The sequence below is a fragment of the Panicum virgatum genome, chromosome 6K, assembly GCF_016808335.1.
Source record: "Panicum virgatum strain AP13 chromosome 6K, P.virgatum_v5, whole genome shotgun sequence".
NCBI lineage: Eukaryota > Viridiplantae > Streptophyta > Magnoliopsida > Poales > Poaceae > Panicum > Panicum virgatum.
Window position 1 is genome coordinate 28,610,951 of NC_053141.1, and position 15,320 is coordinate 28,626,270.

Below are 15,320 nucleotides of genomic sequence, written 5' to 3' on the forward strand. Positions count from 1 at the left end.
GTCCAGGAGGCCGGCGACGGCGAAGGAGCGGCGAGGTCAGAAGTCTGGGTGGAGGAAGACTTGGGGAAGAGGAAGAGGAGGGCGAGAGAGGGCGAGCTGGGCCGACTTTGATTCAGCCGCGGGCCGCCGCCATTGCCTGGACGGTCCCCGGCGGCGGCGGCCACCGGAGGCAGCCAAAAGTGGGGGACAACCGGCGACGCGAGCGGCGCCCCCGTGTTGCCTGGGAGAGCGGGGGGGGGATTTTTTTTTATGGCGGTAGACTTGTTCCAGGTGAGGATATATATCGCGATAGGATTTCTATCCAGCCAGCTGTCATGCGAAAAGATGAATTAGAGATATTAATTGTCGCCACGCTGTTGTTGGTTTACTCACTTTATCCCAGTCGTTTATCATTGCCATACATTAATTGTTGCATCGATCGGAGTTTAATTTGGTCGTGTGTGAATCTTGTGTAAAAACTTTAAAAGCAAACTTGTATTTTGTTCTTCTATATTTTTTTATTGCTAAATCAACTCATTCTAATGGACACACGCAGATTGCCATGATACCATGCAGTTAGCGCTAGCCGCCACATGCTTTTCCCGCCCGATCGCCCACCCGTTGACGAAGAGCACGGTCCTGGCCGGGATCTCGTAGCCGCGAACCACCGCGGGCGTCGTCGACTCGTGTGGGACCAGAAGCGGCGACGGCGGGTGGAGCCGGAGCACCTCCTTGAACACTGCCTTCAGGTATCTCTAAAGAACGAAAGCAGCACCACGAGATCCAGCAGGAGATTGGGCCACGTCACTGCTATTTTAGCACCGTCGGATCTTGCATCGACGATCAAAATCAAGCACAGAGCATGTAGAGTCGAGTCGGAGATTCTCGACCTTTCGCGATACCTGTCGGCAGCACACACCCCCTTAACTTCCTCATCGATTCTGGCTCTATCCGCATCACTCCGAAAAACAAATCCCCAGCCAGCCAACGCTCCTACGCTGCGCCCCTTCTGCGATCTTCGCCCACGATCGACTCCATCCATTGACTCCACATATAAGCAGGTAACTACGTATCCGAAATCCTTTCCGATTCTTCGTGGCTTTCTTCCCCCTCATCTCTCTCTAATCTATCACGCCGGCCGCCACCTCGCAACCGTGCGCCAGCGGCCGTACTGCACCCTACTCCTGCGTCGCGCTCGCCGAGCACGGCGGGCTCCTCACTGCGCCACTTCCTCCCCTCCTGCGTCGCACCGTCCTCGCCGGGCGTGGCCACCTCCACGGCGCGCCATCCGGCACTGCGCCTCCAGCAAGCCCTCGCCACGCGGCGCCCCTCCTCTGCCCGCCAGCCTCCCTCATCCGTCCCCTCCCCCATCGCGCCTTCCTCCGCCTCCCCGGCGGCGCCGCTCCTGGGGGCGCTGCCTGGGCGCCAGCGCCGGAGACTGGTGCCTGGAGGCTGGGGCCTAGCGCCTCGTCCCCCACTTCAACCAGTGGATGCGGCAGCCTCCCCCCAGGCAAGCTAGGCAGCACCCTCACTCCATGCCCTGGTGCTTGCTTCAGTGCTCCTGCGAGAGCAACCAGATTGCCATTCGAGAGAACCTTCAGGTTGGTCGGGGTTGAATTTGGCTTTATCAATTAATTCCAGCTATATCTTTGATGTGGATTTAGCTTGTTGGATGAATCACATGACATGTTTCTACTTTGTGTGAGAGCAAACAAACGCCATGGCACATTGCACAGCCACATTGCCTTTCTGCCTTCAACAAAATGTGTAGCCCTTAGCACCGTAAGTTCCATAGTCCTGTTCAATGGCATTGACGTTGGACCTCAAGCTGGTTTAGCTTAACAATACTGCAGCTGAAGTTTATTTTTTTAACAAAAATTCTTCAACCAAACCTGAAGCCTCAAGCCTCCACCTCTCCCCTCTGTAACTTACCTGATGTCAAGTTCGTCATCTGCTCATAGTGCCTGTCATAGTGTAAAAGCAGATGCACACCATGTGCTCAACAAATTGCCTATGAAGAAGTACAAATATCTAAAGCATGTGAATGACGGCCTGTTTGGGATTGCGAGAGGGTGGTAGGAGCTACCGCCTATTCGAATCAACTGAATGACGTATGTCCTCCTTGAGAGCAATGACTGCTCAGATCTTAAGGCGTGGCCTATGGCTGCTGATTTGTACTGTAGCTGAGGCTTATTTCGCAAAAACTTTCAACTACTCCCATGCTTATTTGTCAATGTAGCCTCCTTAAAAGAATTATGTTTCATGATGTAGCTCTCTATCCGATATATATGTGTGTCATGTTGGAATGTTTAAGTAACCATGATATGATATTCCTCCTGTAGTGAAAAGACTATCTGAGAATTTTTTACAAATATATTTCTTACCACTATCATTCATGCAGGATAAAGAGCTACAAAAAGTACTAAAAGTGAAAAGAGGTACAAAAGAAGCAACAATCAAATTCCAAAAGGTATGTACCCACCATATGTATTAATTCTGTCAACATGATTATAATTGCATTACTACTGCCAATACATTTAATAATAAATGAGATAAGTAAATATCCTTTATCTAAATTCAATTAGTACGACATTCAGAATAACTAATTATTTTCGCACTTTATTTTCTTTTGCATTATTATTGTTCCATCATCACATTTTACCCATTGTGTCATTCACATTTACTAATTGTTCGTTTATTTCCTACTATGTACTAATTGTGTCATGTATTATTCATAAATAGAAATGGGCAAAAGACCGTATCAATCTGATCAAGAACTTAGTACCAGCCATAATAAAAGACATAAACAAATATGTTCTATCGACAATACAAATGTGAATAAAGAAATATCAAAAGATATGACACGAGCAAAAATAGAACAAAGAAAACGAAAGATAGAAGAAAGGAAACAAAATCAAATTATACAAGAAGTTACAAAACGAAGATGCCTGCAACATGACCGAAAACATGCGTACTTGTCTTCACCTCATGGTATGGTATACTTCTCATCTGAACAAATCCAATACCTGAAAGAGACATATGAGCAAAGATCCTATTTGGGAATACCTAAATACACCTGCAAATATTGCAATGCAATATTTTGGTTCGAGGAACGCAACAAATATGATACCGAACGAGGCCATGGAGAAATATTGTACTCCAATTGTTGTAAATATGGAAGAATCAAAATACCACCATTCAAAGAACCCCCTGAATTTCTAAAAAGATTATTGGACCACAAAGGAGATGGATACTCAAGACATTTCCTACAAAAGATACGTCAATATAATAGCATGTTCGCTTTTACATCAATGGGAGGTAATATTGACAAAACTATAAACCAAGGAGAAGGCCCATATGTATTTCGAATAAATGGCCAAGTACACCATCGTATAGGATCACTTTTACCCGAACCAAATAAAATTCCCAAGTTTGCTGAACTATATATCTTTGATACAAAAAATGAAATGCAAAATAGAATACGGGCTATATCTAAAGAAGATCCTGATGCAGCTGACCTTAACCCGGATATAATAAGAGGATTACAAAAAATGCTTGATGAGCATAATCCATTGGTAAAAATATTCCGGCATGCACGCGATCTACTTGAACGACATGGAAATATAGATGTTAGTATTAGAATCATAGGTGCTAATAAAGGAGATCCAGTACAATATGAAATGCCACATCCAGAAGAATTAGCAATGTTAATAGTAGGTGATGTGACACTTGAGAAATATGAATGAGATATTATTGTTACTAATCGAAATAGGGGACTACAACGGATATCCATATTTCACCCTGCATATTTGCCATTGCAATATCCATTGCTATTTACATATGGAGAAAGAGGCTATCAGCTTGGTATATGTTATCATGATGCTACAAAAAATCAAAGAGGTAAAAAGAAGAGGAACAAGGTAACCGTACATGAATTTTTTAAATACCATATGCATTATCGGAATAATCAACCAAACCCTTATTTATGCTATGGCCGGTTATCGAAACAAGTGATAGTAGATGCACGAGCAATGGAGGATGAAGATAGACTTCAATTTATTGCAAGAAATCAAGAAAAACTAAGAGCTGAATATATTCAAGGAATATTTGATGCAATAGGAAAAGGGATGACATAAGCAAATCAAATAGGAAAAAGAGTATTTCTACCTTCTAACCATGTTGGCTGCAAACGTTATGTGATACAAAATTACCATGACGGCATAGCAATATGTCGCGTGTATGGACCACCAGATCTTTTCATAACATTCACATGTAATCCTAAATGGCCAGAAATAACTTCAACAATCTTGGAAAGCGAACATCCTAATGATAGACCTGATATTATAGTCCGTGTATTCCATATGAAACTACAACAATTACTAGAAGACATACGGTCTGGCTCGATCTTTGGTCCTATATCAGCAATACTATATTCTATAGAATTCCAAAAAAGAGGATTACCTCATGTTCATATCTTAGTTTGGTTAGATAAAAAAGGAAATGAAATAACAACCGATACAATAAACACTTGGATATCTGCTGAAATACCTGATCCTATAAAAGATCCTTTAGGATACATACTTGTATCTGAACACATGATGCACGGACCATGTGGAGAGAAAAATTGGAATTGCCCATGTATGAAAAAAGGAAGATGCTCGAAATTCTATCCTAAGGAATTTCAAGAAGAGACCAATTTTACAGATACAGGTTTCACATTGTATCGAAGACGAGACACAGGTATATACATACATAGAGATAATCACAACTTAGATAATAAATGGGTTGTTCCTCACAATATACAACTTCTCAAAAAATACCAAGCACATATAAATGTGGAATATGTAAATAAAAGCAAAGTCCTAAAATATTTATGCAAATATGTAAACAAGGGTCCGGAGCAAGCACATATATTTTTTGAACAAATAAAGAAGGGACAAGATACCCCAGTAAATGAACAAACCAAAGACATCGATGAAATTAAAGAATATTTGGATTGTAGATATATATGTGAACAGGACGCACTATGGAGATTACTTGGATATGAGATACACTACCATTGGCCACCGGTTGAAAGACTACCTGTTCATCTACCACTAATGAACTTAACTAAAATAAAGAAAGATGCTAAATTAAGTGATATTATCAATGATCCAAAGAAGCAAAAAACTATGCTTATAGAATGGTTTGTTACAAACAAAGAATACGACGAAGCTAAAGAACTTACATATTGTGAGTTCCCACTCAAATGGAGATGGGATGAAACAAATAAGAAATGGATCAAACGTCAACACGGATTTAAAATAGGAAGATTATACTATGTCAACCCAGCAGAAGGTGAACGATTTTACCTGCGCATTCTCTTAATGACAGTGAAAGGAGCAACTAGCTATGCTGATCTACGGACATATAATGGTATAGTATACGAGACCTTCAAAGAAGCATGTGCCGCACGGGGATTACTAAATGATGACAACGAGTGGTATAATACATTTGAAGAAGCTACTAAGTGGGCAACACCATCACACCTTCGAAACTTATTTGCAACAATGCTTACATTTTGCGAGTTAAAAGATGAAAGAGAGTTCTTTGATAGAAATTGGTGTCAAATGGTAGATGATATTGAGCATCAGCTAGCACAAAAATATTATCCGATTAAATATGTTCCTAATGAAATTGAGCTCCAAAATCTGTTACTCCAAGAATTGGAACAAATATTTTGTAGAAATGGGCAAAACATACATAACTATAACCTTCCATATAGATCACAATGCTCCAAAGTAGACATCCACAATCAATTAATTCAAGAAGAATTGTGTTACAATGTGCAACATCTAGAAGAAGAGGCAAATAAATTATACTCTCAGTTAAATAAAGATCAAAAAGTTGCTTTCCATCAAATAGTACAGAGTGTTCTAGATAATAAACCAAAATTTTACTTCGTATCTGGTCATGGAGGAACCGGAAAAACTTTTTTATGGAACACAATTGTATCATATCTAAGAGCACAAAAGAAAATAGTGCTGACAGTTATCATCAGGAGTAGCTTCTTTGTTACTCCCTAATGGTCGCACAGCTCATTCAAGATTCCGAATACCTATTGATATAGACGAGATGTCCATATGTGACATAAAACGAGGCACAAAACTCGCTAAACTACTCATTGACACTTCCCTTGTAATATGGGATGAAGATCTAATGACAAATAAACAATGTTTCGAAGCATTTGATAGATATTTAAGAGATATAATGTCTGAGTCCACAAAAGAAGCTTCTGATATACCATTTGGAGGAAAAGTTGTTGTTCTTGGTGGAGATCCAAAACAAATACTTCCTGTTATAGAAAATGGCTCGAAATCACAGATTATAAGTGCATCAATTGTTAAATCATATCTATGGAAACATGTAACTACTATATATCTTACGGAGAACATGCGACTCAAAAGAATCAACCAAAACACTTCAGAATACAAGGAAATTGAGTCTTTCAATAATTGGATATTAAGTGTTGGCAATGGAGATACCAAAGATTCAACTAATAATGATGATGGCTCAGACTCGGTGTTAGTACAAATACCAGAAGAACTATGGATCAGAACTACAGGGTACAAAATCGGAGCACTGGTTCATTACACTTACCCTGATTTTCAGACTAATTTTCAGCATCCAAATTACCTCAAAGAGAGGGCTATACTGGCAACTACAAATGAAATTGTCGACGAAATAAATGATTACATGATAAATATACTGCCTAGCCCAGAAAGAGAATATTTAAGTGCAGATAGTATATCAAAATGTTCAGATGCAGTAAATGATGCAAATATCTTATACCCTGTTGAATACCTTAATACACTCAATGCTAATAATTATCCATCACATAAATTGCGGCTCAAAGTTGGTGTTCCAATAATGCTACTGAGGAATCTTAATCAAAGATTAGGACTATGCAATGGAACAAGACTAATAGTAACTAGCTTAGGAGACAATGTTATCGAGGCTGAAATAACCACAGGTACACATACCGGAGAAAAAACATATATTCCAAGAATAAATCTAACAACAAAAGCATCTCATTGGCCATTTACTTTAAATCGTCGTCAATTTCCTATCAAAGTTTGTTACTCAATGACTACCAACAAAAGTCAGGGACAAACATTGTCAAATGTAGGAGTATATTTAAAGAAACAAGTATTTACACATGGACAGTTATATGTTGCATTGTCACGTGTTACAAGCAAAAAGGGCCTAAAAATACTGATTGAAAATGATGATGGATCTTGTGGATCGAAAACACAGAATATAGTATACAAAGAAATACTACAATCAATTTGAAATGAATATGCATCCACTGATTACCTTCACTTTCACTTGTTTCAAATACAGATAAATATCAGTTTGCCTTCTCAAATTGAATGAGAACTACTACAAAGGGTATGGAATTCCAAACGAAACACCAAGGAAGATCACATTATAACACCTTCATCTGTTTGTGATATACCAAAAGGTACATTTGAATATTTTTAGGATACAGCTCTTTGCAAATCTATTACTTTTACCTTAAAATTAAATCTAAATTACAGCTGTTCATCTATGCTTTCTTTGGTGTCTTCCTGCAGGTATGGAACCATGGCAGAGACAGAGAGAGATAGTCAGCAATACTGTTGTTGTATTGCGCATTCTAAATTACAGCTGTTCATCTATGCTTTCTTTCGTGCCTTCCTACAGGTATGTAACTTTTTGTTACTCTTTAACATGCTTACCTGGAAGCATAACTAAAAAGTTCCATGTTTCTTCAGGTATCTGTGCATACGTACCCTATCACTCGGCCATCCCGCTATGGGATCCTATTAATTCTGTGAAATGGTATGGTTCTACAGTCCCGCCTCTTCTCTTGCTGTCTTTACATTCTTACAGCAATAATAATATATATATATCTACTTATGCAGGGCATCTACACTTAGCTGAGACCGAGACCATGTCCGCGTTAACATTAGCTGCAAATCACAACACTAGTGGTTTTAGACTCCACTCGCTGCGTCCATGATAGATTAGAACATGTTGACGAATTCTCACTGCCTGCTCTGGTCCATGGATACACAGCTTCTCGACAGTTGCGTGAGGCGTTATGCCTTTTTGACAAGGTGGAGAACCCCAGCGTTGCACTATGGAATTTTCTTATCAGTTGTTGTGTGCCTGCTTACCATGGAGATGGTGCTTTTGTTCTTTTTGTATAGAGACATGTTTCCTAATTCGTCAACTTATCTCAGTGTTCTGAATATGTGTATTTTTTTAGGCATGCTGAAGCCTGGGCAACAGACACATGGGTGTGCTTTAAAGGGAGAGGCTGTCAATGACTTGATACCAGCAAGCGTTCTCATTGACTTCTACTCAAAATGCAGCCTCTGGGCAGATGCCTGCCAAGCTTTTAGTGAGGTTAGGCATTATGACACAATTGTGCTCAATTCAATGATCACTGTATACTCGAACTGTGGACAGACAGAATTATGAATTCTAATTTCCATCTTAAATGTTCCTTACCATTATTTTTAAAAAAGATTCCTTACTATTACATATGTGCATGTCAGCTATACTGTTAGACTACTATTTCTTCAAAAAACAGTGGTCTTACAATTATTTAACACTCTTCAAGAAACACTGGCCTTACAAATATTGAACACTGGCCCAACTTAGCTGGCGCGGCATTGCCGCGCCTCCTGTTCTAGTTCCATCTTGCTCAGGTCCGCTTCCGTGATGGCAGCCTCATCGGCGGCGGCGGCGGCGGCCCGCGCGATCTCGTCTTGGAGCTTGGCCATCACCCGCGGGTTGGCGACGAGCTCTGCCATGGTCCATTGCAGCGTTTCCGATGATATTCCAGTCCCGGCGGCGATCATGTCCTGCAGACGCAAGAATCGATCGAGCATCAGGAGAACAAGATCACTAGACATTTCTTGGGAAATTTCAAGACCATTTCTGCGAAGATGACCTTGACCATGGCTTTGATGCGATCATCTGTGAACTCGAGCCCGTCGGCGCCTTCCCGCCTCAGCCGAAGCAGGACGTCCAAGAAGTCCTCATCCTCCTCCTCCTCCCCGGCACTGCCGGCACCCTTCTCCTGGTGCGCGGCCAGTATCTCGGACAGGAACCTATCCCAGGCCTCGGCCCTGTCGTCGAGCATCTTGTCCAGGCCCGTCGCCCACCTCACGAACCTCGCCGGCGCGTCCGGCAGCACGTCCTCCGGCTGGAGGCCCGCCACCAGCGGCGCGGTGCTCCCAATCAGCTGCTTCAGCCTCTCCACCGTCGCCCCCGCGGCGCCGGTCGCCGCTCGGGTGACCACCGCGTTGGTGTAGCCGTACAGGAGCTCCCTCAGCTCCACGGCCTCCCGGGCCTCGGCGGCGCGTCGGGCCCGCGCGACGAGCGCGGCCGCCTCGGCTGCGCGCACGGGCGCGAACGACGCCACGCGGCGCGGGGAGAGGAGGTGGACGACGGCGGCCTTCTTGCCCCGGCGCCAGTCCTCGCCGTACGGCGCGAACGACACGTTCCTGCAGCCGTACATCAGCCTGTCCGCCGCCACGCTGCGTGGGCGGGAGGCGAAGGCGAGGTCGTGGTTCCTGAACAGGTCCGCAGCGGCCGCGGCCGTGGACACCACCAGCGTCCGCCGGCGCCCGAGCTGCAGGAGGAGGAGGCCGCCGCCGCCGCCGTAGCGGAGGTACAGCCCGTGCAGGGAGCGGTGCGTGATGGAGCCGATGAGGTGGAGGTGGCCGATCAGCGGCAGCGACGACGGGGGCGACGGCGGGAGCGGCTTGCCGCTCCGGCGGTTCTTGACGACGCAGAGGAAGACGATGATGATAAGCACGCCGGCAGCGGCGAGCACGTAAGGAGACATCATCTGCCTTCCTGCAGCTCTGCCGATCAACGCAACGCTGAAGAGCCTCCCTTGCTGATTGCGCGCTGAAGTGTTGGATTTAGCGACGGGTCGCTGCGGAACAACCATCATTTTTTTATTTTTTTATTTGTTTCCTATATATACTATTGTTTTAGATGTGACAAATCATCCTCTGGTTTTGGATCGATCCGAGAAGTCGTGTGGTGAGCCAACCTGCGAAGAATTTTTGACACGGAAATATTAGGCTCGTGTTGCATGATTATATTGGTCCAGATATTTTGGTATCACGTTGCTACCATGTTTTTTTTTTTTTTTGCGAGTGTTGCTACCATGTTTAACTGTGAGTTGTTCAAACGAATAACCTTTAGATGGGTTTCTTGCGGTTCAATTTTTTTTAAAGACACTCCAATTACACTACGGGAAACGTAGCAAACAATCTTTTTGCCAAGAAATACTCGGCAAAATCGGCAAATAAGGCCTTTGCCAAGTGTATTTTTTTACACTCGGCAAAATATACTTTTTCCGAGTGCTTGAAATTCAACACTCGGCAAAAAATTTGTTTGCCTATTGCTAGACAAAAGGCACTCGGCAAAAAGAACTTTGCCGAGTGTTGGAAAAAAGCACTCGGCAAATGACAACTTTAAAGCATATTTTGAAGCAGTAAATTAATTCAGATGAAAAGGTGTTCAATTCTAAAGTTGTATAATTTTTTAAGATCTACAACTTTTATTTTGATCATTTCTTCATTCGACAAAGTGACAGCAACGTTGTTCATTAAAAATGTTGCTAAAAAAACACTACACACCACGGGAGAATGGAGCAAGCAGACCCTAAAGTATGTACAGCACGGGAGAATCGAAAAAATTACCTCGTCACACCATGCCTGCGGCAACTGCACGCGGAGGGCAAAACTTCACTCCTACAGTCCTACTCGACTGCCGACGAACGCACAAGAGACAAGGCAGCCGGTTCCGCTACCAAATAAAATAAATAACCCAAAAGTCACAACTGATAGACACCATACGACCTAAAGAATCCACAGCACAGATTAGAGACAATTAGACAAAACTTAAGCAACCAAGAAACAAATGACTCGAGCACAAAGACTACCACCAAAGCTTTACTTTAAACAGCCATGCAAAGACTCGAAACAAGCGCTAAAAAAGTTAACTAAACAAGCTAAACACTTACAAGGATTACAGACAAGTAAACAAGCACGCAAAGTCTACCAAATATTAGCAAGAACGAGTTCTAATAATCTAACTCAACTTGCTAGCACACAGTAAAGAGCTAGTTTATATAAAACAGGAAATAAATAGTTATGCAAGAGATAAAAGACAGGACAACGATAATGCTCACTGGGCTGCTACAATGCGCGGATACTTGCGAACGCCCACATATCAGATACCGATACTCCTCCGATACTTACGGGATACCGATACTCCTCTGATACTTGTCGGACAAGTATCAGATATTTTAATAATATTTAAATAAATAAAATAATATCGATACTTTGTCGACACCTTTCCGATTCTTTCCCGACGCCTCAAAACCCTAACCCCTCATTCACCGTGTAAATACACCATCTATACATGTGAGACCCTCTCTCCACGCATCCCTTCGTCATTTTCCACGTAGCCGCCAATTGCACCATCGCCATCTCACATCACCATCGCCCGACGCCCAGTCCACCTCTCCCCGATCATCCTCCCCCTACTCCAATCTGATCAATGGCGAGTGAAATTGGTGCGTCAGATCCATCTGCATCTAGCACTGCTGCTGGTACTGCAGGTGCTGTTCCTTCGTCAGGCAACAATTCAGCTAGGGAGTATGCTAGGGAGTGGTGCTGATTTTCTTCAGGAAGCTCAACTCTCGCTGGATGAACCAGCCATAAAAAGTATGCTAAATGATATAGGGGCTCTCGATCCATCTGATACTGCAGGAGCTCTACCACATAATAATTAGATTTATCATTTGCATACTATTTTTATATTATCATACTATGAAATATGGTCGTTTTGAATTAGGCCGTGTTTGGTTACTTTGTGAAAAAGTTTTGAGGAAATTTTTTTGATGCTTTAACCACTAATTAAGGGTATTAAATAAAGTCTAATTACAAAATTACCTCCACAACTATGGTACTGTAGCAGTTGCTCTAGCTAATGAGGCCTTTGACTGCATGATTAGGGGATGATTGAGCGCGGTCACTGTAGCATCACTGTAGCCAATCATGATGAAACTTGACTCATTAGATTCGTCTCGAAAAATTACACCCATCCCTGAAAAGGTTTTGCAAATTAACTTCATTTAGTACTCCATGCAGACATTTGTCTTTTTGTGAAATTTTGATGGGACATATAACCAAACACGTCCCTAGTCTGGAACATTTATATATATATATTATTCACGTATCCCCGTATCAGGGTGCATCGAAAAATGACGTATCGGAGTATCGACGTATCACGTATCCGTATCCGTATCCAAGTATCCGGGTAACATAGCTGGGCTGTGCAGCCGCTGGGCTGCCTCACGCCGGGTCACTGGCCGCCGAGCGTGCTGCCTCGATCTGGCATCAGCGCCGATCGCAGCTGGGCCGGGGTCGCTGCCCTGCCAGGCGCCGGATTTTCTATCCATCTTTCGGCAGATTTCAGCTTCCACATTTTCCGATGTTTGAGATGCGTTAGATTCAGAGCCAAACCCTACCCTAATCCCCACCGCATGTACCGCCGCCTGAAGGAGTCGAGGGGTCATCCCTCGCACTAGGCCAGGTGGCGCTTCCCCAAGGTGAAGACGACATTGCTCGTACGCAAAAATGCAGTGGCAACTCAAATATCAGCTGTTGCGGCCCTCGACAAAGCAGATCAAAGTGACCGAACTCCTTCACACAAGATGGAGAAGGAGCCAAAAGAAGGCCAAGCGAATGTTGCCATGTGCACCGCACTGGCAGCACACTCACGAGATGATTCCAAGATGGAGCGGGTCTCTCCTATGGTGAATCATGAGTTTAGTTACCCTTCTGATGAAGAAATCACGGCCAACCCAAAGGTAAACTTCACGAAGACGTTTAGCTCGACTAGGCCACATTCGCTCATGGTTCAGAGGCGTGCAGTGCAAGAGGCAAGGGACTCCGATACGTCTAAATTAGCCCTCTGATGGGGCAAGGACTTGGGCACCTTGTCTTCCAATCACTGCAAGTTGAGGTGAGCGACAAGCAACCAGGCCCCTAGATCAATGGAGAGTGAGCTCGAGAAGCCATACGAGGCATGGCACGTCCTTGTGACCATCCCAACAGGGTGGCATCCGCATAAGTCCCATCAATTCTATGGAACTGGTGATGTGAGGGAGCACCTCACATACTTTGAAACTGCATGAGGTGACACCGCCAACAACTCATCGCTGCTGCTGCGCCAGTTCTTCAGGTCCCAAACTGGCGTGGCTTTCCACCGGTATAGCTGTTTGCTAGTTGGATCTATCAGCAGGTGGGGAACCATGAAGGACGCATTTAGAAAACACTTCATGGCCATGAAGGACTTATCCATTGTTGAATTGTCGCAAGTGAAGCAACAGCATGATGAAGCTGTAGATGATTACATCCTTCACTTCTGCAACAACTGCGCCTGTCTCGCAAGAGAGATGCACCTCGAACATGCAATCGAGATGTGCATTCACGGGATTCTTCAACATTGGTCACTTGAAGTGTCCCGTGGAGATCCAAGGATGTCTAGCAATCTGAGCTACAGATCATGGAGCTCTACAAGAATGACAGCACCTTTGACCCAGCTAAATGCTTCACTTCGACGGCAAAGACAAGGAACGATGGAGGCAAAGAAAAGGCACAAGTGGAGGTGAATGCGGTGCGAGTCTTCTCCATCACACCACAAGGCCAGGTGCCTGTCCTACGTGCTAGGAGTGAACACGCAGGAGGCAAGCCACGTCCCTCCATCCAAGAGCTCCTCAAGAAGCAGTACATCTTCAAGCGGGAGCTCGTGAACGGGATGTTCGAGCAACTCATGGAGCACAAGGCCATGAACCTGCCAGAACTATGGAGGCTAGATCAAGTAAAAATGACTAACAATCCGCTATTTCCGATATCACAGGTATGTGGGTAATGTCATCAAATACCGCATCACCTTTAAGGAATGGCTCCAAAGAGCTATCAACGAGAAGAGAATAAACCTGACACGGATGCCATCAACCCCGACTATCATGCGGTCAATATGGTGACCATGAAGACGCACTCTCCACCAAGGCGAGGAGGCGAACACAAAGAATCATGGGTGCTGCTAGCCCAAGTCGAGCACAAGCTTGCAGCCTTGATGTTCCAGACAGCTCACACTGCAGCAACAAGAGTACCACGTGGTTATGAAGATCCGACGTGGACTGTGGTGCAGTGTCAACCATGTCTAATCGCGTCTCCTCTGCGGCATCTTTGCCAGGCTACACCGCCATATGCTACCCCAACAAGAAGGTAGCCAGACCCAAGTAAGCGGCACCCACCACCGCGGTTCATCCCCAAGTCATGGACACACACTCTTCCCCCACCGGAGTCACATGCTACCAACCTTGGAGCAATTCTTGCCCAGGTGCTGGGGGCAAATGCCATCAACAAGTAAAGAAGTGCGGGAAGAAGCAAATTCTACCCCGTCACTTAATGTGGCGACATGCAACATCATCCTTGATTGCATGTGCTCAGAATCTGAAGAGATGTTCACTGCCAAAGAGCAACAAGTGCTACATGCGGATGACAAGCAAGAAGGGAACACAGTCAATGTCAACACGAATCTATGAGGAGGAAAGGTGCTACAGGTTATCAAAGCCCAAGACCAAGCCCACAAGAGCAAACAAAGCTGTAGAAGTCACCCCACCAAAAGCGAACCCTAGGGTATCCAACGAGAAGAAAGACAAGTTTCAACAGATCGACTAAAACATCATTGCCCATCTCAAGAGAATGCCAACACTATTGGGCATTTATGATGCTTTCATGCTGGTGCTAGAGCTTTAGGAGGCCCTCACGAAAGAACTTCTAGAGCCAGAACTCTATGAAATGGCCATGGCCAAGCATCAGCTCTTCGTGAACCCCTTGTTTGTGAATGAGATCACCTTTGAGGAGGAAGATAATGTCGTCGATCATGGCAACCACAATCGCCAACTCTACATCGAGGGGAATTCTCATCGACCCCAAGTCCGCCATGAACATCTTGCCTGTTCGGAGCTTGACGCAGGCTAGCTTCACAGTGGACAACTTGGAGCCTACCAATGTGGTCATCTGCGGCTCCAAAACCAATGACACGATAATCCTGTTGGGCGATCATCGTCAAGATCCAAATGTCTACGTTCAGCTTCAAGGTGTGGTTCTTCATCATCGAAGCCAACACCTCATACTCGGCTCTAAGGTTGTGGATCCACTAGTATCGGGTGGTGCCATCTACTCTGCACCAATGCTTGAATTTCCTTGATG

The 15,320-nt window shown here is 44.3% G+C and overlaps 1 protein-coding gene across 1 annotated transcript; it reads right to left on the bottom strand.

Moving 5' to 3' along the window:
• Window positions 1-8,560: 8,560 nt before the first annotated feature.
• On the bottom strand, window positions 8,561-10,115 carry LOC120712166 (cytochrome P450 71A3-like). Its single transcript, XM_039997878.1, has 2 exons — window positions 8,963-10,115; window positions 8,561-8,873 (listed from the first exon to the last, which is right to left on the bottom strand). The coding sequence occupies exons 1-2, from the start codon at window positions 9,971-9,973 to the stop codon at window positions 8,667-8,669; spliced, it is 1,218 nt and encodes a 405-aa protein (XP_039853812.1). The 5' UTR covers window positions 9,974-10,115; the 3' UTR covers window positions 8,561-8,666.
• Window positions 10,116-15,320: the final 5,205 nt, after the last annotated feature.